We start from the raw sequence: 27,038 nt of genomic DNA, 5'->3' as shown, positions 1-27,038 counted from the left end.
ACACTGGGTTATTTGGAACTCAACCAACAGTTTTTGCAGTCTATACTATAGTGCATGTCGGCAAACTTTCATGCCTTGACAACGTAAAGTGATGTGACAAAACGCGTTCGAGCGTTTGGCAAGGTTGCAAAAACTGTTTTACCTTACATATGATTACCGGGAATCGTGATGCCTTCTGCCAAAGCCGACAGCCCTGAAGGCCTAGAATTTGTTTTGGTCTTCCATTTTCGCTGTCGTCGGTTATTAGCAGCTGACTGTTCCTTTTGTTAGAATGCTTTCATGAGAAGCTGACGCCTAGCTGCGACTCTTCGCGCTCCGCACAGGACCGGCTTCGCAAGGAATGGGGTGGCGCCGGCAATGTTTCTCCCGTAGCGGTATCCAAAACTATACTTTAATTGACACCATGAGCTAGTGTATGCGATTTTAAGACTATTATTATGATAAAAAGTTACCCACACGCCAATTCTGGTGCGGACAAGCATCAGACGTTGACCGAGCGCAAAGGAACAGCAGGGAGAGCGATCCTGAGTGAAGCAGACGACAAATGTGAGAATCCCTAAGCTGACGTCACGGAGGCGCGCTTCGCAGCGCCGCCTGTGTTCGCGCTCACCGCCAATAGGTGTTTATTCGTAGTTACAGTGGACTCTCGGTGATACGATTCTTGGGGTGCGAATTTCGGGAAGATACGAATTTCCGAAAAGTTTCGGCGAAATTGCATTGTTTGCAATGGGAAAATTTTCGGCTGTTACGAACGGACCTGGGCGGCCCGGCGGAAGATACGAACGAGCCGGCGAGGCACCCGACTGCCGAACGAGCAAGTGACGGCTCTCGCTCCCCTGTTTGTCACTGTTTCTCCAGAAACGGCCGGGCTGTTGTTTTCTGCTCGCGAAAACGCTCTGCGCACGCCCAACACGCGCTGACACAGCTGGGAAACCACCCCCACGCTGCGCGCGGCGCGGCCGGCGACGTCAACATGGCGTCGGCTCCAGCCGCGAAGTGGCGCGCGCGCTCGCGCGACCGTTTCTAACCGCTCTTTAAAATGCGGCTCAAGGGCGACACTAAGTTGCTTGTGCGGTGAAGGAGCTGATAATGCATGCGAAAATGGTACTACAAAACATCAACCGCGCGGATAGAAAGTGCCCGTAAAATATTTGCCGGGGTGCTAAGCCTAACCATCTCCGGCGGAGCCAAGCCGGCTGTCTCGATCTCATCGCAAGTAGTCGGGCTCCTCCATTCTGCCGCGCGCGTCGTGCGTCATTTTCTGACCGAGGTAGGCGCTACCGCGGGCGCGAAATCGTCGATGCGGGCTTGAAAATACAGCGCTCGCAGAGCCGAGGAGAGCGAATCGCGTGCAAAAACGCACCATGCGGTTCACGCTTGACTATTGCGGCGTGTAGCGAGCTTGGGCACAGCGAGTGAGGAGACGAGCGCGCAGCTTTACGTGCTCCAGAAAGGACTGCTTTGCGACATGGGGGTTAAAAAAAAGCAGAAAGAATCACGAATTTCTTCACGCGAAAGTAAGAGAAGAAATAAACGAAAACTTTTTTCAGCACTGAATTTTTTGGTCTGTGTTGGTTCATACGAATTTCGGATGATACGAATATTTTTCGCGGTCCCGCGAGATTAGTATCATCAAGATTTTACTGTATCAGCGCGCGGCAATGTGCACGGGCTCGGGCATGCCAGCCACTAGTGTCTCAAGTGAGCGGCTGCTTTCGGTATCTGGTGGAATCGTGACGAGCAGGAGGTTGTCACTGCTCCCCGAACATGTCGAGCAGTTAACCTTTCTCCATGTTAATTAAGTGAGTGCAGACCTTAACCTGTTGAGTGCAATGGTATTGTGTAATTCCTAATTTTACTTTGTATGATTTGTTGTGCAATAAAGTTGCAGTTTTTGTGTCTCTAGATGGTGAAAACATTAATTTTACAAAAAACAATAAGTATTCGTATTCGAAAAATATTCGAAAAATATTCGATTCGATTCGAACTTTGTTTTTATTATTCGAATTCGATTCGAAATTAAGAAATTGATATTCGCACACCCCTAGTAAAAACAGTTGAACACATTTCATTAGAATGTGCCGCCTACGTGGAACCGGGATCCCACTTCTTTGAAAACAAACACTGAACGTCTGGAGCAGGAACCAATAACTCTCAAGATTATTTTAGGACCACGCATTTGTCCCTCGAAGCAGCGCCAAGCTCTACGGAGTCTGCTCTCTTATTTGGATGACATTGGCCTACTTTCAGAATTGTAAATTACGTGGCCCAAGCTCGGACCAAAAACCAAATTTGTGAAGGTCCGTTATTGCACCAAGTCCACGACAATTTTTTGTTTCTTTTTCTTCCCTGCCCAGCTCTTTCTTGGGCCTTTTCTTCCCCCATCCCCACACCTCAGCGGAGATGCATGCAGGCGACTGTAAACGCCGGCAAACCTCTCTGCTTTTTTAATGAAGAGCTCCCCCCCTCTCCCTCTCCCTCTCCGTCTGTCTGTCTGTCTGTCTGTCTGTCTGTCTGTCTGTCTGTCTGTCTGTCTGTTTGTTTGTTTGTCTGTTTGTTTGTCTGTGAGTGAATGCCTGGTATCACTACCTATTAGGTTCATGCAAATATACTGCCTGATGCATGGCACTAAGTGGTTTAACTTTGACAAGTTTGAAACATATGATGCTGACATAAGATAGCTTAAAGGGGTCATGCAGACAAAACACAAGTTTGGTTCATTCGAAAGAATGAACCCAATCGAATCCCTCGTTAGAATCATACTGACACCACTTTTAACGCACACTTCGCTCAAATAAGCTACACAATTAGGAAAAAAGGGAATAGCCATGCAACCCGCTAGCCCATTTCCCGCAACAGAACCTACGATGTCATACGTGCCCAACTGTGCGATTGGCTGAGGCCAACTAAAGCAAACGCAAATTAGTCAGGGCTTATAAGATTGCCGAACGAGCTATACGCGCTTAAAAGTACTGCATATTCATTTTACAGCAGTGAGAATGGCGGGGCAAACAATGAAAGTTACGAAGATGCACATAAGCATAGAAGTACCGATGCGCACTGCTGCTGGTACTGGGCGCACTATGCTTTTTTTTAGCTGCACAGCAGTCCGCCCCTTTGGAGTTATCTCACATGGCACCGGCTGATTGGCATAAGTGACGTTGACTTACATGACCCTGTTTGTCGAGCATACCCATTTCACAAAACAATTACTTTCTCCAGTAACAAAAACAAGACAGGTGCAGATACGTTCAGAAACAAAGCAACAGTGGCCAACGATCCGCGGCTGACTATGGTAGCGCCATCTTGGAGGACTGACAGCAAGCACCGCTGCAGGGCCGAATGATGCAGTGGAAGTTCATTTGAATACGCGCACTTAAGACTTCATTGCAGATGTCTTGGAAACACACGATTTGGCGGGAGAATCAAAATTTTAACCTAAATTGATTCATTTCTCAGTGAATCTGGCATCGTTTGATGCCGGACAAGTGCTTGGGCCACAATAAAACACAAAATCTTTCGAATAAAACAAACTTGTATTTTGTCTGCATGGCCCCTTTAATATCTCCATTATTTGTTTGAACTTTGTGATAAAATTGGTATCATTGTTATTGACACAAAGCAGCCTTTTTAATGAAGCAAACTTTCAGTCTTCAGGAAGCAAATTAGTCCAAGTCGAGGACGACTCTTTTTTAAAAGGTTACATTGGAGATGAAGGTTACATGCATGACAGTTGTCTGAGCAAGCAAAAGCATGCCGCTCCAACGTTCCCATCGCCAAGCGGCTCGAGTGTGGTGTGCAGAGGAACAGCGCACCTGTCTGATGAAACCGATGACGTTGCGTCTCAGCCACTGTGGATCCAAGTCCCGCACGTCGTTCCCGTCGATGGTTATGGAGCCCTCGGTGGTGTCGTAGAACCGTTCCAATAAGGCCGCAATCGTGGACTTCCCTGTTGGGTAAAAAAAACCAGGATTAAAACTACCCTCCACACTCTTTAACAATACCTTCACAGAGGAGTGGAAGCATAAAGGCGTGGGAGAAGTGCGGGTCACATCTTCTACCACCATTAGGTGCAGTTCACCTTTCGTTAATAACCTAATGCGAGCCACAAACATGCCACATTTGATGCTCTGGCGTAAGCACTGCACCGTAACTCCCAATGCTATTATCAACGGCGCATTCTAACCATCGATCACAGGCAACATTTCTCACTCCACACTTGGTTATCTATATCTCGCTGGTCGTCTCAGAATGACTCGCATCTTGCTCCCATTATAAACATGGCATTCAGGTAAAAAAGGATTGAATTTTGCTGGTAGGTTTCAGTACGTTCGCTGCCGCAAATTCAACGTCAATCTCTGAAAAATTTGGTCCCCGTTTGATAGACGCAATGTACCATATTTTCGCGCGTATAACCCGCCCCTTCATATAACCCGCACCCACACTTTCCGTCGACGAATAAAAAGAAATATATCCCCGCGTATTAACCGCATATTTTATCGATAAAAGGATGGCCTAAGCTACTACACAAGGAACATTACACATTTGTTTATTCAAAAGAACTTACCTAGCTGACTACGTAACGAGATGACTTGACGCATATATATTTTTTCAGTTGGTATATTGTTGAGCTGTGTGTGCGAAATAAGCACTGTCAATGGGATAACAGTGGCTTAGTTGCTATTTGCTGTAGGGGGATCACGGACCAACGCGCATTGCACTAAAGTTGCACCAAAGGACATACCTTGCCTATAATCCGCACTTCTACTTCACCCCTGAAATTTTCGCATTTTTGGTGCGGGTTATATGTGCGAACATGTGGTATTGGACACAACTGAGATTTACAGAATGATACATAGAAGGGAACTAACTGGCTTGACGATTGAATGACACGTTTAGAGTTTACTGAAGGAGTGCCTCCAAGGACTCATAGTCTTCAGAGTGCCTTTGGCGGGCCATTTCAAACAAGACTCTTGAGAACAAGGATTTGGAATCTTAGTTTGTGCAGTGCGAATTTACAGCTCCACTGATTTTCGCGGTGGAGTTTCTGGGAGCCACCACGGCATTCTCACTCCAATGAACAATCTACAGTTGTACTGCAGGTTACACGAAGACGCTTACCGCTGCCCGACGGCCCGCACAGTGCCACTATCTTTCCTGCGGGAAGTTTGAGAGAGACGTCGTCGAGGACAGTCTGCGAAAAATATGATAGTCTCACTTAGCAAAGATGTTTCTGAAGTATTTTCATACCAAGTCTACCGTATTTATTCGAATATAGGGCGAGTTTTTTTTGTTTTTTTTTTCCAATATCCGCAGTCTCAAAGTCATACCCTGCCTTATATTTGAAGCTCAGAAATATACTTTTCTTTCTTTTTTTTTCTTTTTTTGACTTCCAAAACTGCACTTCCCCCTTATAATCGTGGCCGTCTTATAATCGAATAAATATGGTAGTTTAAGGGGCACTGAAGGCAAATAGCAAGTTGGGCTCAGACAAATGTTTAAATGCCCCGAAGCCCAGTCAGCGTTCATTCGGCGGCGAAAGATGCTTTAATTGCCGAGAAATTGCCAATCGAAAAACGCGTTTCACTCCCCGCGCCATTTCATGACGTTTCACGTGACATCAACGGTTGCCTGAAGTGAGGGAGACAGTGGTGTGGTCTTAGCAGGAAAACCAAAACCTACCGAGCAAACCATTGAACCATCGAGCGAAATTATACTTGCACATTGGTAATTGTTTATGAATTATGAAAATTAACGTGCAAAGAAAGATTTTACATATTTCTTTTGAGAGTTTGTGTGCACGGTTCGAGTTCTGTTGTTCCTCATGTGACTCTTGGCACGTCCACTCAGTCGCTGTTTTACATCACCTCTTCTGGGCAACTAATAGCTTCACTTTCTGATTCTTTACACCAGTGGTTCTCAAATGGGGGTCCGCGGACCCTAGGGGGTCCGGACCGCGAAGCCATTTCTAGGATCCGCAAAACCGTCACCCGCTTTTTTTTTTTTTCCCAAGACTTGCATACTTGAAAACCAAATACCGAAACAGGTTGAATGTGGCTGCAGATATGCAACTCTGTTTAAGCGCGACTGTGCCACGTATTGATGAACTGTTCAAAATGAAGTGATGTGGCACGTTTGTTTGATGTTTTTGGTAGCAATAAAAGGCACCTGTTTCACGCTCCAGTTGTGTTAATTTACCTACGTACCCCCCCCCCCCCCCCTCCCTCCCCTCCGCTGCAAGGGGTCCCCCATCATTTCCACCAGTCCACAAGGGGTCCCCGACACATCCATGGCTGAGAACCACTGCTTTACACGATTATTTTCAAGGTACTGCCCCAGAGAGTGGTATGTTTGTTTTCTTGGGATACCAATCTATCTAGTATTTGGACCAATTTCGGTTTCGAATTCAGTGTCCCTTTAACGGCAGTGCAATGCTCATTAAAAATCGTTGCACGAATTGTTGCCGACACAAAATTTTATTCATTCTAAAATAAAATGACAGATATAGTTTAGGAAATCTAGAAACATTTTTGTGGGAAACCTGTATGTACAAACCGGACATGGTCCCTCAATGTAGTAATTACAAATTGCTGTACTGAGAAGCTCCTAGGAGCCAGATAGCAAAACATGTCCCAAAACAGAATAGCATAGTGCACAAATGTACAGATGCTTTAGCAAGTAGTCTATATACTAGCATAAAGATATTCACAAGCAAAATTATGTGACAGGTCTCAAATGCTACACAAAGGCTACACAAAGGAAAGGCTGCATAAAAAAATGAGGGCTCTGGAGACCATCATTTGAGAACCACAATTTTGTTTCCCACAATACAACACGAAACAGTGTGAACTTTTTCTGCAAGAATTTGCATTCGATAGAGTTGACAATACACGACCAATGACGTTAAAGGCCACTACAAACTCTCAGTGCACTAATGATGTGAATGTATGCTTTATCTACCAAGGCGTAGCAACAGTGCTTCCATTTAGTATTCACAGACGAAAGCAACGAATTTTACAGCAACTGCAATGATACAGTGTATAATGTGAAACTGTATTTGTACACACATGTAATGTGGCCACGAAAATAACGTGACTGGATGCTCTTGTGGCAATAAAAATATTTGCAAAAAAGCTACATTTTAACTTGGACACTTTTGAGAGTAGCCCACTCGGAGAAAAATCAATGAAAAAAACAATGCACGCAACAAGTTTGTGCAGTAACAATATTTTGGGGAGAAATATGAAAGGAGGGCAATGGATCCATTTGAGTACAACTGAGTTCAATTGAGTATAATGGAGTTCAAATTGGGTGCAATTGAGCTGTAAAAAGTAAAACATAATCTGTTTCCATGTAAAATCTTTGTGCAGTAACAATATTTTGGCGAGAAATATGAAACGAATGCAATTGATCCATTTGAGTGCAATTGATACATTTGAGTACAATTGAGCAATTGAGTTCAATTGAGTACAATGGTGTGCAAATTGGGTGTAACTGAGCCAAACGGGTGTATTTGAGCTCTAAGAAATAAAGCATACCAATCTGTTTTTACGTAAAATCTAAACTGTTTAAAGCAGATGCATTCTTTCATTTATTCAGAAACTATGTGTAGGAACTAGCAGAAGTCTGTAAGCTAGCAACAACAAACAAAACGACTTTACTTATGACGACACTTCACTGATCAACCACAGGAGTGGTGATGAAGAAGGCAATGCTGCTAAGAAAGAAGTGTCTGTTAGGAAAAAACAATCGCTGAATTTTGACTGGAGCAGGGAAGAAGTCGCTGACTGACCTGGCTGGGCCTGGTGGGATAGGCAAATGAGACATGGCGGAACTCAACATCTCCTCGCAATGTGGCAAGGTCGAGCTGCTTGGTTCCCGTTATGGCCACATCGTGCTTCAAATTGATGAGCTGCACAAAGAAAGAACAAGTGCGGAATCAAGCATTTGTCAGAGTGCCCAAGATATGGTCAAAGTGAGAAGGTCTCAGAACAAAAACACTGCTTACGCAATTAAAGAAAAGAGAACTGCTCATTCATTCACGTCTCGTCACTTAACAGCCCACTTCCTTGCCTCTATTTTGTCTACTGAATCTTTTCGTTCATTCTGCAAACTACAAATGGCTTGTTCGTGCAGCTTTACATTGACTCTATTCAGATTTTAGATCAGTGTGGCCATCAAGCCTCTGTCCAATCAGAACTTCATTTGATATCAAAAGTAGGCATCACTAAAAGAACACCAAGGTGGCAAGTGCTGCACGTGGAAAAGAATTCAGCAGCCAAGCCAGAATGGCTTCCTATGCCATACAGTACTGACTCTCTTTGCCAAAAACGAAAGCTGTGAGAAACACAATCGGCATTTATAATCACTTCTTGTAAATTTTAAAAAACACAGGCCCTCATTCTACAGTCTACACAAATCTGCGGAAAACGTAATTGACATTTGTTTACACCACTTTTTACAGGTTTTTGAGACAACAAAAAAGAAAGACACGCCTTCATTTCATACATGAAAGGCGCAGTTTCAACTGCCTAGAACTGCGAAATTTGTAGAGTGGACACAACTTGCCTCGAACACCCTTGCGCCTGCCGAGATGCCCCGAACGTAGTGCCCGAAAAGAACAAACAGCTGAGCGAGCGATCTGTAAACACAAAATGTAGGTTAAATCAACAACAAACGGTAGTTAACCTTTGAGCCTAAAGTTATTTCTGACAAGCTCAAGCATCGGAGAGTACTGGTGAGAGTACACATGAGAACAATACAGTAATATGATTCAGTTCAACGTTAATGTAACAAAATCGAAGGGGCGCCGCGATTTGCTCCTTATAACCAATATTTCATTATAGCCGTAGCGGGCATTTACTGCAAATATTATTGTTCACTGTACTCACTCAAAACAAACAGTGGGTGAAATTGGATCTCGACGCATGGCGGTACACAACAAAATAACCGCATTGTGGAGAAAAAAAGGAAAAGTCGCACACCTACTTTATTTCAAACTCGTATCCAGGTGGCAGGGCTCCTAGGTTTCACAAGAGTGAACAAACACGTAACGTTCATACAGGTAGAAAAATGCGGCGAACCCGGCGCGGTGGCTCAGTGGCTACGGCATTGCGCTGCTGAGCACAAGGTCGCGGGTTCGATTCCCGGCCGCGGCGGCCGCTTTTCTGATGGAGGCGAAAAGCAAAAACGCCTGTGTGTACGAGATTTCGGCGCACGATAAAGATCCCCAGGTGGTCAAAATTAATCCGGAGCCCTCCACTACGGCACGCCTCATCGCCCGCGTTGCGTCGGCGCGTTAAACCCTACAATCAATCAATCAATCAAGTATTTGAAAAAGATTTTGTTGCAAAGATGTCCATAATTCGATGTTAATGCATCTTTCGAAAGTGACCAATGGCTCGCTCAGTTTTCATATCTGATGTGACGGCCTTTATCATGGCCGCCTTCTGGTCTAGCCGGTCTAGTGTTGTAGTCTTTCACTTTCGCTTCCCGCCTGGTGACTTCATGCTGCCCGAATCACATGCACAGCACAATAAAAAATAAGACTGAAGCATTAAAAAAATTAAAGCCGTTCCACTTAACGTGAAAGCTGTCGGAAGTGCAGAGAATTCATTCGCCCTAATGGGCTGTACCGCCGTTATCCACTCACTGCTACCACCCCATGCAATTCAAATTTCCCGCATTCGCACTGCTTGCGCGCCCCCTGCCTGGAACTGTACCAGCGGGTGTTCTGTTCTTTTAGATGCGACGCTGAGAGCATCTCTTGTCGGCGGCCTGTTCCTTCCTGCGTGCGTCCGTCGTCGGCGGCGTCCGCACTCTCCTCTGCTCACCCCCTCTCCTCTCCGATAGCGAACACTCTCTCGCGAGGGGCATTGAATTGGATTCGATTGGATTGGATTAAAGTGGATTGCGTTGGATTGTGTTGTGTCATAGCCGCGGCAGACGCACTGGCGCCGGCGCGTGCCCAGGTGAGAGCGAACACTCTTCTCAACATCTGCGGGTGTGCAGCCCAGCGCGCTCTCACTCCGCCGGTGGGCGGTGCTGCGCATGTGCAGTACTCTCTCTCTCCGCGGTCTCCTCTCCTTCGGGCGCACTGCGCATATAACCGGTGTGCCGCTCTTCGGTGACCTTTCGGTCGACGGTTGCTCTCCGCTTGCGGTTGAACCCCCTCAGCGTCGCATCACACCAGGGTTCCAGCGAGGGGAGGTGGGCGTAATTTTTTTAGCTTGCTTTAATTTCACATGCTGGAGCTGTTTTGCATCATTTCGAACGAGAAATTTTTTTCGTGCGCAGCTGGAGCGTTTCTGCATCATTTCGAACGTGCCATTTTTTTCTTGCCCGGCTGGAGCCTTTCTGCATCATTTCAAATGCGCCATTTTTTTCTTGGGCGACTGAAACCTTTCTGCGTCATTTCGAACGCGCCATTCTTTTCTTGCGCGGCTGGAGCCTTTCAGCGTCCTTTCGAATGCGCCATTTTTTTCTTGCACAGCTGGAGCCTTTCTGCATCATTTCAATGCGCCATTTTTTCTTGCGCGGCTGGAGCCTTTCTACGTCATTTCAAATGTGCTATTTTTTTCTTCACGGCTGAAACCTTTCTGCATCATTTCGAATGTGCCATTCTTTTCTTGTGCGGCTGGGGCCTTTCTGTGTCATTTCGAACCCGCCATGTTTTTTTTGCACGGCTAGAGCCTTTCTGCGTCATCTCGAATGCGCCATTTTTTTCTTGCGCGGCTGGAGCCTTTCTCCATCATTTCAAATGCGTCATTTTTTTTCTTGCGCGGCTGAAACCTTTCTGAGTCATTTCGAACGCGCCATTCTTTTCTTGTGCGGCTGGAGCCTTTCATGCATTTCGAACGCGCCATTTTTTTCTTGCACGGCTGGAGTCTTTCTGCATCATTTCAAATGCGCCATTTGTTCCTTGCTCGGCTGGAGCCTTCCTACGTCTTTTCTAATGAGCTAATTTTTTTTTTGCACGGCCGAAACCTTTCTGCATCATTTCGAACGCTCCATTCTTTTCTTGCGCGGCTGGAGCCTTTCTGCGCCATTTCGAACCCGCCATGTTTTCCTTGCATGGCTAGAGCCTTTCTGCATCATTTAATTACGCCATTTTTTTCCCAGGCTGGAGACTTTCTGCATAATTTCAATTGCGCCATTTTTTTCTTGCGCGGCTGAAACCTTTCTGTGTCATTTCGAATGCGCCATTCTTTTCTTGCGCGGCTGGAGCCCTTCTGCGTCATTTCGAACGCGCCATTTTTTCTTGCACGGCTGGAGCTTTCTGCATCATTTCAAATGCGCTATTTTTTCTTGCATGGCTGGAGCCTTTCTACGTCATTTCAAAAGCACCATTTTTTTTTTCTTGCACGGCTGGAGCTTTTTCAAATACGCTATTTTTTTCTTGCGTGGCTGGAGCCTTTCTACGTCATTTCAAAAGCACCATCTTTTTTTCTTGCACGGCTGGAGCCTTTCTGCGTCATTTCAAAAGCGCCATATTTTTCTTACGCGGCTACTTTTCTACTTGCTATCATAAAAAACAACCCAACGAGCATCCCAAACTAAATGAATGTGGGCGCTGCCGATTAATTACATATATTTTGCCTCAAATATATACCTACAGTTTTCATTGCACTAAACAACAGGGAGATGTAGGACAAGCGCCAGCGGTTCACGAGCTTCGAAAGCATATTACTATATAAACCGCTTGGCTTTCGAAGCCTCTGGGGTACGCGACGACAGTGCTAGAACGGAACGCCCTGTTGCTTTATTGGGCCTAGCGAGTGAGCTAAGATGACAAGGCGAGCCCCTACAGTGGCTCTGCACTTAAAAAATCGCGCACAATTTCAACAACGCGGCTTCCGCGGCGAACATCTCCAAGTGACAGCGGTTGCAGGCGAGCGCGCCACGGCCGTGTGTGCCGCACGCATTTGCTGCGTGCCGTGTGCAGCAAAAGGAAGGTGAGATGGCTTCGCAGGCGTAGTGCACGCAAGGCACACCGTCCAGCTTTGCGCGCGTTGCGCGAGATTTCATTGTTGGTAGTTTTAAACTGCTAAATACAGTTGTCACTTTGTGCGCAGTCCCAAATCTGCTTGCGCACTGCCGTTAAATTATCTCAAAATCTTACTTCCTAACGAAATTACTTCAATATATCCCGTAACGGGAAAATTTTACCTAGTTAAAATGAGGTTTCAAATACATTGACTTCTATGAGGATCTTTGATGAGAATTACGACTTGCCCGCTACAGTCATGTCTCATTAATACGGATGCCTCTGTTCCCCAGAAAATTGTCCATAATGTGAGTTGTCTATAATAACGAATCAAGGTCAAAACCACAAACACTAAGGAACACATGCTGGAGGCGCCTCACTTTTGAAATGGCATGTTTCCTTTTTCATCTGAGCGAAAAGCTCGATCCGTTTACACTCAACACTTTTTTTATATCTGACAAATTGTACTGCACAACTCAATTTTTTTTGGACGGGTTTTCGAAATGTCTACCTACAAAATGTATATTCTAAATATTTTTTTACTACTCGTGGTTTATTATACACAACTTACTTTTTTTTATTTTCCTCGACGCGTGGATATCGAATTCGATAATTTTTTTCGCAATGATTATTTAGGAAAACATTATCAAAACTGGTGTCATTGGAAAGTGCGTGGAATAACCTGCATTTTATGTCACTGCAATGTGTGCCTAACCAATATGTATAGCACAGAAAAAATGTTTTGGTAGACCCTTCAAGATTGGTCAATTTCCAGCGGTAACGAAAGAGTTAAGGTTCCTTCTCAGTACTGACAACACCCGCTTATCCTGCATTTATATAATCACTGCTAGCTTCAAAAGGACTAGCGCTGAGCTTACCACGCAATCAGCTAGTTTGGCTCGCTTCTCACGACATGTGCTCTGCAAAACCCCAAACACTTTAAAGGAGCCATGAAGACAAAATACAAGTTGGGTTTATTAGAAAGACTGCTTAGCCCCGATTACAATGATACCAATATCATCGCAATCTTCGAACAAATAACGGAGATATTAAAGAAAACGTGTGAAGCACTCGCAACCCTCTAGCCAATTTCCCACAACTTTTCTATGACGTCACGGGACCTTGTTCGTGCGATTGGCGGCCGCCTAACTGACCTGTCGCGACGACACATGACTGGACGCCTGTAATGGGGCATCTAGTTCCATTTGACCACATCACTTGAATGCTAACGTGCAGTTAACGCACTGAAAACTATGTTTTATTGTTGGCCCGTATGACGTCATTCTTCCTCATAACACGTCACTGTGGCGCAAAATTTGAAAGTTTTTAAATACTTCTTGCTTTTTTTTTCCTTAAAAAAACATCTTTCGTGGCTGTAATGAAGCTGAGTGAGATACTGAATCCTACTTCTTTCAAATTAAACGAAGTTGTATTTTCTCTTCATGGCTCCTTTAACACGTTCTCTCAAGAGCGGAATGGTGGGTGCCATACCTTTGGATCATCTGACTGGACACGAAAAACGACATGACCTGCCCGGCGTTCATGGTGTTGGACTCCATCATGGTGCCACCCACGTACAGCACACCCAGCACCACACCTGTGCAGAACAATGGGAAGTACACCCTAGTTGAAGCTGACTGGCAGCTGCACCCTACACCACGAATACACCGTGAATTTGTGGGCAAGAGAAACTGAGCTGATTTGACAATGACATTGGGATTGGGTTGGGCCTGATCAAAATACTGAAGTCCGTAACCACGCCACTCGTGGAGTTCAGTCGACGGTTTTTCTTGGATGGGCGTTGCGAACGCGAATAATTTGGAGCTTAGAATGCTAACTTCGAGGCAATTACTTGAGAAACGAGGATGATTTTTAAGGCTATACTTTATGTTCAACTATCAAACAATGACACCAAAGTAAAGTTTTGCAACTTTAAATGAAGTATAAGCATTGACAAAGAAGCACTGAAGTATCGTTTACCACCTATTCGAAAAACATTAAAGTGACTTATAGAAAATTTAAAGCCGCTTATACGGGTTTTACATCATTTTTTCAAATGCAATTACTAAATGCTCTTGGAACAGTCCAGTAGTCAGCGACAAGTACTAATTTTGTGCTGTAGTGTACTAGTATTTCCTACAAAGCACCGTTCATTCAAATTCTTCTAATGACATGGCAATTTCATGATTCCTTTCAATCAGCGCAATTACTTTCAATAAGAACTTACTTGAATAAAATTTGTAGGCAGCAATTGTTAGCGAGCCCGTTGGGTTAGGTTAATTTAGGCAGCAAGTACAATCTTTCTATGTGCTCTTGCCAAGGTCTGATCAGTTCTTAGTGGTTTAACTGAGCAGTATTCCTCACAATTACTACCTAACTATAATTTACCAGTCTGGTTAAATCTTTTAATCTTAACATAATCTTATCTAAAGCTAGGCGTGTGCCTACAAATGGAACAACAACTCAAGGCCCCAAAAGCAAACCATTTGTGTGGACATTAATCAAACAGAAATTACAGAACTACAAAAGAAAGTTGGGCGTGTTGGTTACGATAATCCCAGTACCAGTAGTAAACAGGTCTTGTCTACTTAGCACGGTATAGCCTGCTTATAGCGAACCCGGCTGTACGAAATAGCGGCTATAACAAACAAATTTTCGTTTCCCACTACCATTTGTATACATAGATTTTCTGTCCAGATATAGCGAAAAGTGGATATAACGAACTGATTTCAGTTTCCCGATGTGTTCATTATAAGTGGGCTCGACTGAATTGTCTGTATTTAATGGTCTCGGTTTGCAAACACTACCAATTACATCTCCCCGTACAATATGATGTTCTAAAACTAGCGTCATATTTTTACCTTTATAAGAAATTTTACAAGGAGTTCAAATGGCACCAGTTGTATGGCATGTCCATGCCTTAAAGCCAGCCACACCAAAAAAGCTAAGGGCTTCAGATGCAAGAACAGAATGTATGTAGATGTCAAAAGAACAACACCAGTGGCAGACACGAATGCTTGCTGGCCACGTACCATTCAGGCTCAGGTTTGTGAGCGCCTGGAAGAATCCAATGCCAACGCCCAGCGCTGACTGCAGGTGTTCAGCCTTGTCGACTTCACGTTTAAACAGCCTTGACGAAGAGAGGGGGACAGAAAGAAAGTCGTAAAACAAAGAGTTTAACAGTTACTCAGCATCATTAAAAAACTCAGCACCATTTCTCATTCATCTAAGCTGTGCCCTTTTTCACACTCTGTACTGTGAAAATTGGGACGCACTATTCCATATTGTGGACCTAAAGGCACTGTTGTAGGATTCTGCATTCAGTGCTCTAATAGGCAACACTTTTTACAAGGATTCTTGAGAGTTGACAGAAGCCAGGTCTCTCTCTCTCTCTCTCTCTCTCTCTCTCTCTCTCTCTCTCTCTCTCTCTCTCTCTCTCTCTCTCTCTCTCTCTCTCTCTCTCTCTCTCTCTCTCTCTCTCTCTCTCCCTCTCTCTCTCTCTCTCTCTGGTGTTTGAAATGGCACTCACAACGGTTCCTTGCAACTGATGTCACCAAATGAGCTGTAAAATTAGTTCCAAGCGGTGCATCAAAAAACCGCTTCTCTTATTGCACTCACCAGGGTTCATAGTATTGAAAACTATAAACATTACAGTTTCATGGCTAACACTGTCTTGTCTACTGTTCCTCCAAAAATGGCTAATTATCTCTAAATCTCTTGGTAACTAATTGACTGGCTCAAAAAATAATGGCACGTTTGAAATCAGTGGGGAAAAAGCAGCCAGACTGGCAAGTTTCACAGAGTTTACTTCACAATTAGAGGAAGCTGTTTTACGAGCAGTGTTCCCCCTTAAAGGAGCCATGAAGACAAAATACAAGTTGGCTTTATTAGAAAGACTGCTTAGTCCCGATAACAATGATACCAATATCATCGCAATCTTCGAACAAATAACGGAGATATTAAAGAAAACATGTGAAGCAGTCGCAACCCTCTAGCCAATTTCCCGCAACTTTTCTATGACGTCACGGAACCTTGTTTGTGCGATTGGCGGCCGCCTAACTGACCTGTCGCGACGACACATGACTGGACGTCTGTAATGGGGCCTCTAGTTCCATTTGACCGCATCACTTTAATGCTAACGTGCAGTTAACGCACTGAAAATTGTGTTTTATTGTTGGCCCGTATGACGTCATTCTTGCTCATAACACGTCACTGTGGCGCAAAATTTGAAAGTTTTTAAACACTTCTTGCTTTTTGTCTTTAAAAAAAACATCTTTTTGGGCTGTAATGGAGCTGAGTGAGATACTGATTCCTAGTTCTTTCAAATTAAACGAAGTTGTATTTTCTCTTCATGGCTCCTTTAATGAATTGTTTAATGTTTTTGCAAGCATCAGCCAATACACCTCCACAGCTCCGTGCTGCTTCGGCATTGGCTGATGCTGCTCATGATGATGATGAAACAGTGGCCAATACATCTTGGCAGCTACCGTATTTCTGCGCGTATAACCCGCACCAAAAATGCGAAAATTTCAGGGGTGAAGTAAGGGGCGGATTATGTGCGAGGCATTTCCTTTGGTGCAGCTTCACCGCAATGCGAGTTGGGCCGTCATGCCCCCAACAGCAGTAATAGCGACTAAGCCACTGTTATCCCATTGACAGTGCTTATTTTACGTACACAGCTCACCAATATACCGATTCGAAAAAATGTATGCGGCAAGTCATCTAATTACGTACCATATTTTCCGGTGTATAGGTCGCGGTTTTTTTCTGAAATTTTCGTTGGTGCGTCTTATCCACCGGTGCGACTTATGTATGGAAGAATTCCGGTTCACGGCGGCCGCGCGTGGGCAGCGCACGTTAGGAGACACATCTCTATGGTCAAAATGAATCCGAAGCCCACCACTGCTCTGTTTCTCATAGCCCATATGTCGCTTCAGGACATTAAATCAAAGAATTAGCAGTTTATTCCAGTCGAAAACAATGATAATGGCCTGCGACAACCGCGCGCCACTTTCTGCCATGCGCAGTAACTACAGTTCAGAATAAATTCAAAGTAATATGAAACTGGGTAGCAAAAATAAAATGCAGCTTATAAATTATCACAGAGAGTTACTCTGAAGGAGGTAAACGTGCTGGTAATTTTTAAATGACAGCTTGCTGATAAGTTTCGATTTTCAGGCCGCTTCCGGTCGCTTCACTTCTGTCCGCCATGACAGCTTTATTGCGCTGATTTACGACAGCACGCAAAAGACGCGCGACGTTTGGAGAGGTGGCCAAATGGGTCTCCGACTATTGGGACTCCATTTCTACAAAAGCAGTTGTAGCCGGGTTAATAAAGGCCGGAATGATCCGTTCCGCGAGTGGTGACGATGTTGGCAAAGATTGATTGATTGATTGATTGTGGGGTTTAACGCGCCGACGCAACGCAGGCGATGAGGCGCGCCGTAGTGGAGGGCTCCGGATTAATTTTGACCACCTGGGGATCTTTATCGTGCGCCGAAATCTCGTACACACGGGCGTTTTTGCTTTTCGCCTCCATCAGAAAAGCGGCCGCCGCGGCCGGGAATCGAACCCGCGACCTCGTGCTCAGCAGCGCAACGCCTTAGCCACTCAGCCACCGCGGCGGGTGATGTTGGCAAAGAAGATATCAGTGAGTCGGAGGATCATAGCGATGTGCTGGCGGAACTCCCACTTGAAGTTGCTGAATTGTTTGTTAGCGAGTCGGAGGAAGAAGACTTCGATGGTTTTGTCTAACGCCGTTTGTAAGTACATGCCATCTGTGTGTACCAATAAACCATTTTTGAGAACTTTGTTCTGTCAAGACTTTGGACGGGAGATGCACGTGTCTAGCCCTCCTCACCGGGCGATGCGTTGATAGGTGGCGGCGGCCGCAACCATGTACTTTCGCCGCTCTTTCTAACGATCTGATTCACTGTGAGTTTACCTAATTAACAAGTGCGTCTTGTACACCGGTGCGTCTTATACACCAGTGCGTCTTATACACCGGTGCGTCTTATACACCGGTGCGACTTATATACGTTTTTTTTGGAAAAACTGTCATTTTGAGGGGGGTGCGACTTATACACAGGTGCGACTTATAGACCGGAAAATACGGTAGTCAGCTAAGTAACTTCTTTTGCATAAACAAATGTGTAATATTGCCTGAGTAGTAGCTTTGGTTCAGCCATTTACGTTTAAAATATGGGGCAATATGCGGGGACATATTTTTTTTTATTCGTCGACAGAAAGTAGCAGGGGCGGGTTATATGTGCGAAAATACGGTATGTGCTATGCGCCGGCGTTTTCTCTCAACAGGCCATTGAATGCTTTCACATTGATAAGATGCCACAATCCTGTGGCAGAAACAGGCAGCCAGGTTGGAGGATATCGATTTTACGTTATCCTCGTCCGAATGGATCGCAAGCTTGCGGTTAAGGCTGTGGAAAGGCAGCGGTTGGCTGTCGACACCCGTTCAACTCACTGGGCTTCAGCGTCTTCCATCGCGAACGAGCGCACCGTCCTGATGTTGCTCAACGCCTCGTCAGCCACACCGGCAGCCCTGGCAGCCTAGAACGAAAATGCGAGAACCTGTTTAATTAACACGTGTCTTAAAGGAGCCATGAAGAGAAAATACAACTTGGTTTAATTTGAAAGAACGAGGATTCAGTATCTCACTCAGCTCCATTACAGCCACAAAAAATGTTTTTTTAACGAAAAAAAAAGTATTTAAAAACTTTCAAATTTTGCGCCACAGTGACGTGTTATGAGCAAGAATGACGTCATACAGGCCAACAATAAAACATAATTTTCAGTGCGTTAACTGCACGTTAGCATTCAAGTGATGCGATCAAATGGAACTAGAGGCCCCATTACAGACGTACAGTCATGTGTCGTCGCGACAGGTCAGTTGGGCGGCCGCCAATCGCACAAACAAAGTTCGGTGACGTCATAGAAAAGTTGCGGGAAATTGGCTAGGGGGTCGCGACTGCTTCACACGTTTTCTTTAATATCTCCGTTATTTGTTCGAAGATTGCGATGATATTGGTATCATTGTTATCGGGACTAAGCAGTCTTTCTAATAAACCTAACTTGTATTTTGTCTTCATGGCTCCTTTAAGGCTGGACACTGACTGCTCTTACAACAACTCCTTCTAATTTCTAAGTAAACTCTGTGAAACTTGTCAGATTTGCTGCTTTTTTCCCACTGATTTCAAATATGCCACTATTTTTTGAGTCAGTCAATTAGTTTCCAACATAAGTAGAGATAACTAGTCATTTTTGAGGAACAATCGACAAAACAGTGTTGGCCGTAAAACTGCAATCTTTGTATTTTCCAGTACTATGAACCCTGGTGAATGCAACAATCAAAGCGGTTTCGTGGTGCGCCGCTTGTAACTAATTTTACAGCTCACTAAACTTGGGGGTTTGAAATGGGCATTCAAAATGGTTCCTTGCCACTGGTGCCACCAGAGTTTAATGAGCTGTAAAATTAGTTCCAAGCAGTGTATCAGAAAACCGATTCTCTTATTGCACTCATCAGGGTTCATAATATTGGAAAATATAGATATTACAGTTCTATGACCTACACTGTCTTGTCTATTGTTCCTCCAGAAATGACTAGTTATCTCTAATTATGTTGGGAACTAATTGACTGACTCAAAAAATAGTGGCATATTTGAAATCAGTGGGAAAAAAGCAGCAAGACTGCCAAGTTTCACAGAGTTTACTTAAAGATTAAAGGAAGCTGTTGTAAGAGCAGTGTCCCCGCTTAATTAAGATTGGTTAAAATCAGGGTCTGCGCAGGTTTATACGACAAAAATTCAAGGGCTTTCAAGGACTCTCAGGGCTCAGTGCGAGGATTTTCAGGGACCAAGCTGTCTATTATAAATGTAAATAGGACTGGTGTTTAGGGAAAGATGCAGGTTTGAAATGATGACAAAGTGCCAGAAAATGGGAGCATTGCTGACGCCAAACAAGGATATTTGTCTACAGGCAAGTTCCCTAGATAAGAACTTTTACTTTTACAGGGGTAAGCACTTTTAGTGAGTTACGAAATGCAAACGTTCATTTGCTAAGGGAGATAAACCAAGCAACAAACATTGACTCAGTCCTTATGTAGCCCCATTTTGATTTATTGGTCGTTAAAGAGAAAAATTTAAAATATTCAAGGGCCTTTAAGGGTTGTGGTCTCTCTACCTCGCAATATGCATAAACCTATCATTGCACAAGGCAGGCATTCATGCACACTGCGAGGAACCACCGTGGGTTCGAGCTAGTTGAGCACGCTCACGACACTGAAACGCCGTCGCGCCAACTTCACACCGCCTCTGTTGGGCAGGTGGAGAAAGGGACGACAAAGGAATATGCCCAGGGCACGGAGGGAAGACGTTTATTTTATACTAACATTCTAGTCACATAATTTACAGTCCCAATTACACAATTTACAGTACAGGTACGTACTTCCCGTTAGGTGAAAGGGGCGATGGGGCGCCACGCGCAAGTGCGCACGTTTCGTCGGCGCAGAGCCAGTGGGCTCTTCTGTCAGGGCAAATTCCGGGGTGCACGCACGTTGTGCGCGCGCGCATCGCCGTGCTGGCCGGATCGGCTCGCAGCAGCGAGGGAGACGGGGCCCATTCGCTCACAGGCGCGTACCGCACGGCGTGTTCGTCGAGTGGTAGGTACGGCCTTACTATATGCAAGCGTAGGGGCAACAGGAGCAGCCTTAGGCACGGGCCGCAGCCGGAAGGGCTGGTGGGCTTTCGCCGGCGCCACAGAGTGGCAGCCGGCTGGTAAAGAAAGCGTCACATACCTTCGGCCAACGCCTTCGGCGTCCTGGAAGCGTCTCCCCGAACGGACCCCCGCGCAGGGCGCGCGTTCGCCTCCCGGCGAGAGTCGGGTTCGGGCCTCGTTCAAACGGACCAATGAGGTGAGGTTAGCTCCGCTACCAGGGCGGAGCGCCCGCTGCGTGACAGTGTTTTATCGCCGCAACGGTCTCTGCAGGCTTCACCTCACGCAAGAGTTTGAGAGACGGCTCGGCTCTACGCAGTGGCGCCAAGACGAGCCGGAATTATGGAGGAGAGAGGGGAAGAGCGCCGCGTAATGACACAAACCCAGTGATCGCGCAATGGCTATGGCGTCAGGATCCCCACACTCCCCTCTCCTTAAATGCCCTCGCCGGTCTGAGAAGAGTTGACCGGCCATCGCCCAGGCATGCAAAAGACGGCGAAGAGTAGAAAAGTATGCATGCACAGGGCAGTCTCAGTCCCCAGCCCATACAAAATATTTACAAACTACACTACCAACACTACCCCCCTCCAGGGAGAGACAACTGACCACACAGATTGGGCTGGGGCGGCCGGGGCGGCCGCGCTGACTGAGACTGAGAGAAGTGAAGTCAGCACGGGGGCGAAAGCGCCTGCCGTTTAGTGTGCTATGATCACTGAGGTGACCTCTTCGTGACGTTATATTGATGAGCCGGCCGAGAGAAGCCTGGATTAACGTGGGTGCCGTGTCATCACCGCGCAGAGTCACTGTGCTCTAGCGCCAAATAGTCAGCCCGTGACACCACGTAAATAAAGCTCTGCTTGCTTCTGGGCAAAGGTCCCTTCAAGTCGCAAGCGACTACCTGCCAAGGACGCACACTGTCAAATGGCTTCACAATTCCAGGCGGCTTCCCACCGTGCGCCCTCGCCGTTTGACAGACATGGCAGGATCGGCAACAGCGAAAATGTCTTGGCTCGTCCCGGGCCAGGTCACGGAGCGACTCAGTTTACCAAAACTTTGGAGCCGCCTAAATGCCCGGCGAATGGTTCGTCATGAGCTTAGCGCAGCAGCGCGCAACTCAGACTTAGGGGGTTACCACACTGAATGGTTCAATTGCCTCATCATCGGTGGCTACGTAGTTAAGCACGAGTCCTTCACCGTCCAGCAGAAATGAGTCCCCCCGGGGCGTCGGCGACACACGCTGACTTCAGCCCCCCTCCCGCGCCTGCTACAAGACAAGTAGCATCTCGGCGCACGCCCGCAGCAGGACAAGCTACGTCTCGGCGTCTAAAAAAAATCAAACTAAAAAAAATTGTCTCCCAGAGACCGTCGCACATCCGTCGACAAAAACGGGTCATTCTGCTGGCCGGCTACTAGCTCTTTTCGGCTCAATACAACCGCCTTGCAACGGGCATCGCTTCCCCCTGATTTTACAGCCGAGGCCCGTCCGCTTTCCCGCGGCATGGAGTTCGCGAAAAGCGCCTGCCCCTCTCTGCGGGGTGTCCGCGCGTCCTTTCTCAACTCTGGGTCCTCTTCACAATATGCACCACCCTAGCCTTGCATAAGGCATGCACTCATGCACATTGCGAGGAGCCACCGTGGGTTCGAGCTAGTTGAGCACGCTCACGATACTGAAACGCCGTCGCGCCAAATCAACACCGCCTCTGTTGGGCAGGTGGAGAAAGGGGCGACAAAGGAATATGCCCAGGGTACGGAGGGAAGACGTTTATTTTATACTAACATTCTAGTCACATATTTTACAGTCCCAATTACACAATTTACAGTACAGGTACGTACTTCCCGTTAGGTGAAAGGGGCGATGGGGCGCCACGCGCAAGTGCGCACGTTTCGTCGGCGCAGAGCCAGTGGGCTCTTCTGTCAGGGCAAATTCCGGGGTGCTCGCACGTTGTGCGCGCGCGCATCGCCGTGCTGGCCGGATCGGCTCGCAGCAGCGAGGGAGACGGGGCCCATTCGCTCACAGGCGCGTACCGCACGACGTGTTCGTCGAGTGGTAGGTACGGCCTTACTATATGCAAGCGTAGGGACAACAGGAGTAGCCTTAGGCACGGGCCGCAGCCGGAAGAGCTGGTGGGCTTTCGCCGGCGCCACAGAGTGGCAGCCGGCTGGCGTCACATACCTTCGGCCAACGCCTTCGGCGTCCTGGAAGCGTCTCCCCGAACGGACCCCCGCGCAGGGCGCGCGTTCGCCTCCCGGCGAGAGTCGGGTTCGGGCCTCGTTCAAACGGACCAATGAGGTGAGGTTAGCTCCGCTACCAGGGCGGAGCGCCCGCTGCGTGTGTTTTATCGCCGCAACGGTCTCTGCAGGCTTCACCTCACGCAAGAGTTTGAGAGACGGCTCGGCTCTACGCAGTGGCGCCAAGACGAGCCGGAATTATGGAGGAGAGAGGGGAAGAGCGCTGCATAATGACACAAACCCAGTGATCGCGCAATGGCTATGGCGTCAGGATCCCCACAGGGTCTAAAAGTTCCAGGACTCTTAAGGTCTCAAAAACAGGCTTTTCAAGTTCAGGGGTTTTCAAGTGCCCACATGAACCCTGTAAAAGCAAGCACACGTGGTGAACAGCACGGGATCGCTCACACGCTTTGAGCCAACAACGAAGTGCCAAGTTAACCTGGAATAAACATGTCGCATCGAATGAGGCGTGCACTTAGCCAATGACTATAACACAGCCAAAAGGGTAGAGGAGACACCGTGAGACCTTCAAAATAGTCTCGCATTTGTGCACTACGTGTAGATTACATTTCACCGCTTATTTTTTATAACAACAGGCTTCAGAAAAAATAGATTTGGCAGGTTTGGTTTGAATAGAACACTTCATTTCATTAAAAACCGGCTACACACCATGACAAGCAACATGGTAATTGAATTTTCTCACTCTGAGAACAAGGAATTTGAATTTTCAACGAGCACTAGCGTTCTTGTCAGTGTTCCTGGAAATGAAACGGACCATAAAACTCTGTCCAGTGTGCAAGATTTGAGTACATGCAAGCCAGCTAGTCTGTGTATTTCAGTGTTTACAAAAACCACACCATAAAAATACGTAGTTATAAAACGACATAACATTGCTGAAATTAAAAAAAAAAAACGCTTATAAATGTTTGACGTTTCCAGCAAAGCTTTTCCGGCTATGGCGTTTGAATTGATGTTCTTTCAATTAGTAGGCTCAAAAACATACCCCCGACCAATTTCGGTTGCTGGTGCCTTTTGAATGCGCAAAAATTCAGCCCAAGTGAGTCGGTGCTTATTTTTGCTTATAAAAAGTCATTATGGGTAAAATACAAGAACGTAACTGTGCAACCAAGAAAACGCCCAATAACCATCTGCAGTTCTTGGATACGGAAGGTGCGTTAACCATCGTGAACAGGACACAACCTCAATTTAATCTCTACAAGGAACATGGACAAGACGAGGTGTGAGCTGTGCAGTCACCTGTTCCTGCGCCTTCCGAGAAAGCACTCGCAAGAAGGAGCCGAACATGGTGCCGGTCGCCAACATGACGGGGAGGATGACCACGGTCCACATGGTCATCTTCGGCGAGATGTAGTACAGCGAGATCACACAGCCAACAGTCTGAAGGAGACAAAAAGAAAGGGAAAAGAAAAAATTCGAGAAGTGGCGCTCCTAACTGTGTTCAAACCGTAACACTAAAGACGCAGGTCTCCTCTTGGTTATTAGAAATAAGAACGTTAGAGAAGTTCTTCAAAGTTAAGTGCCTTATTGGTTTCTTGTTGATTGTTCCTTGGTGAGATTAAGATGGCTAGAATGCTTGCTTTCTAAATCATGAGGTGTGTGTTACGTTACAGGGGGGGTGAGGTACTTTATTGCTGCTCGGTAAGGAAAGATACCGTAACATGTGCTTGTTTTTTAAAGCTGGTAGAATCCCTCTGGTAATGCTTAACTAACATAAACTACCGTCGAGAGTGTTTGTGACAACGTCTGTTACAAGCAGCCTCCTCAATAAACAGTAATGAGGACGCGTTGTCAAACAAAGAATGTCACTTGGTTTTGCTTAACTAACTTCTGCTACTGTGCGTTGGCCACTTTATAGTGTATTCTTTACACTTTGTGTCCCCTTGAGCTTGGGCCAGCACATTGGTGCGCTGCATTCTGAAATCAAATTATACACACGACTATTGACTGCAGCAAATCGATCTGAATTCACTTACTTTTAATCAATATGCACTTAAGAAGTGTGAAATATGAAAAGAAATAACCAGTGTTCGAACAACTACAGACTTCACTGCAGTCAGTTTCGATGATACAATAATCACCAACGTACTCACAGGGGTGAGACAGCTGCGCTTATTGCGCAGTTTTGATACAATTTGGTTTTCCTGCGCCGGGCTGCTCCAAAAGCTTTAAAATTGCAAAAATTGCGCCAAACTGCTCCAAAACAGTCCGACAGCCAAGGCTTTTAACTCTTCTTCAGTTTTAGTGGAGAAAAATGCTTACTGACGACATAATTTTCCAGAAATGCTGCTGTTTGTAAAGGTTTAATTGATTGATCATTCATTAAAAAAAAACCACATTGCCCCCAAGATAGTTCTTTTGAAAGTCACAATGTCGGTTTGCACGTTATATTCTGTGCGTTTTCAAAGTTTTCCCATCGAAAAACATTGCAAAGTCCTGTAGAAAAAATATGTACTGAGGCGACAAACTACTTGTGCAAATAGATGAAAAAACGACAATTTTTGGAGCGCCGTATCTCCGGAATGACGTTAGTGGGCGCCGCCATCTTTGTGTGGTGAAGATTTGAAAATATGGCCGCCTGGCAAAGCAGTTGCTTGTGATTGAGGCAGAGTGCTGTTTGTTGATTTCTACCGTGGTTGTGGTATGGGGGTGGCTGGGTCTACATGCAATCGTCTGATCTGTTGCGGAAAGTTGCGTGACTCGAAAGACGGAGTTCGTCTAAAACAACGTGGTGCCCGCGAATTCACTGTGTTTCGGCCCTCAGTGTGAGGCACAATGCGCGCTTGAAGTGAAATTTCGGACTCATCGGGATATTATAAAACGCTCAGTTATTGCTGCCTTGCGAGCAGCGGGAATGGGACAATCGACAATGCAGAAGTGGCGGGGCAGGCTACATCGCCACAAAATGTTCAAGCAGTGTCCGAGTGCGGGACGGGCTATTATTGCAAGCTAGTAATATTGCAATGGTTCATCTATCTGAAGTGAACTTTAGTGCCGAAAGGGAGGTAGCTGTACATACCAACGTTACTCAAATTACGACCGTAGTGAATGTGCACTGTGCGAATTGAAATGGGAGGGCTTGGGATGGGGTGGGGGGTGGGGGGGTGCACCGACTGTCACGTCGCTTTGCGCAAGCTTTGCCTTGGCTCTACACTTGTGCTTAAAGCCGAGTCTAGGATTACAAAAATAATAATTTCGGCATTCACATGATAATAAAAATACCTTACGATTGCTTAGTTTTTCAATTCGATATTTTCAATGAAGCTCCACGCTATCTATGCATAGAGCCTAAGATTTTAAAAATGGTTTGTTTAAAGGTATTGCAGTTTGTACCTTGGTAGAAAAAACTTTATTGAAAGGCTGTTTCGGTGTTATGTACATTCAAAACTTAATAAAACGTGCCCCCCCCCCCCCCCCCCCCCCCCCCCCGAGTTGCCAAAAATTTGATTTTTGAGGCTTCTAAGGTCACATAAGATAAATGTCGTTATTCTGCTCCAAATCAAGGTTCTTCTGCTCCAAAATCGAGATTTCGCTGCTCCCAAAACTGCTCCCAAATCTGATTCAGCTGTCTCACCCCTGTACTCAAGACAGCCAGTGAAACTAGACATTTGTTAGAACTTTACGAAATCCAAAAGCATGTAGTAATCAGGACTTTACAAGATGGATTTTCACTGTAATTATTCCCTTATACTACAGTTAAACCTCGTTATAACGAGACGGGCTATAACGAAATAATGGATATAACGAGCAAATCGCAATTCCCCTTGAAAGTCCCCATAGAAACCAATGTATTTAAAACCTCGTTTTAACGAGGTAAAATTTCCCCGTTACGGGATATAACGAACAAATTTCGTTGAGAAATCAAATTTTGAGCTAATTTTACAACAGTGCGCAACGCGGATTTGAGACAGTGCGTGACGCGGCAACTGTATTAGCAGTTCAAAACTCCCGCCACGCGCGCGAAGCTGGCTGGCGCGCCATGCGGACGCTGCGCCCGCGAAGCCCCCCTCCCCTCCCCTCCTCACCGCGGGCTCCCCGAGAAGCAGTCCGACTAGAGTGAACTAGAATATTCTAGTTC

At 46.0% G+C, this 27,038-nt stretch overlaps 1 protein-coding gene across 1 annotated transcript in view; it reads right to left on the bottom strand.

Moving 5' to 3' along the window:
- LOC144162797 (mitochondrial potassium channel ATP-binding subunit) overlaps positions 1-27,038 on the bottom strand; it is a 51,264-nt gene that overhangs the window by 13,124 nt on the left and 11,102 nt on the right. Inside the window, exons 6-13 of the mRNA XM_077693460.1 lie at positions 24,200-24,340; positions 18,468-18,553; positions 15,019-15,116; positions 13,478-13,583; positions 8,569-8,641; positions 7,793-7,912; positions 5,122-5,194; positions 3,816-3,949 (exon numbers count right to left, since the gene is read on the bottom strand). Coding sequence (XP_077549586.1) covers positions 3,816-3,949; positions 5,122-5,194; positions 7,793-7,912; positions 8,569-8,641; positions 13,478-13,583; positions 15,019-15,116; positions 18,468-18,553; positions 24,200-24,340 — 831 coding nt within the window. The remainder of the gene's footprint in view (positions 1-3,815; positions 3,950-5,121; positions 5,195-7,792; positions 7,913-8,568; positions 8,642-13,477; positions 13,584-15,018; positions 15,117-18,467; positions 18,554-24,199; positions 24,341-27,038) is intronic.

The sequence above is a fragment of the Haemaphysalis longicornis genome, unplaced genomic scaffold, assembly GCF_048455015.1.
Source record: "Haemaphysalis longicornis isolate Haplotype H1 unplaced genomic scaffold, Haemaphysalis longicornis Haplotype H1 scaffold_12, whole genome shotgun sequence".
NCBI classification, from domain to species: Eukaryota; Metazoa; Arthropoda; class Arachnida; order Ixodida; family Ixodidae; genus Haemaphysalis; species Haemaphysalis longicornis.
This window is presented reverse-complemented; position numbering and strand designations above follow the sequence as displayed.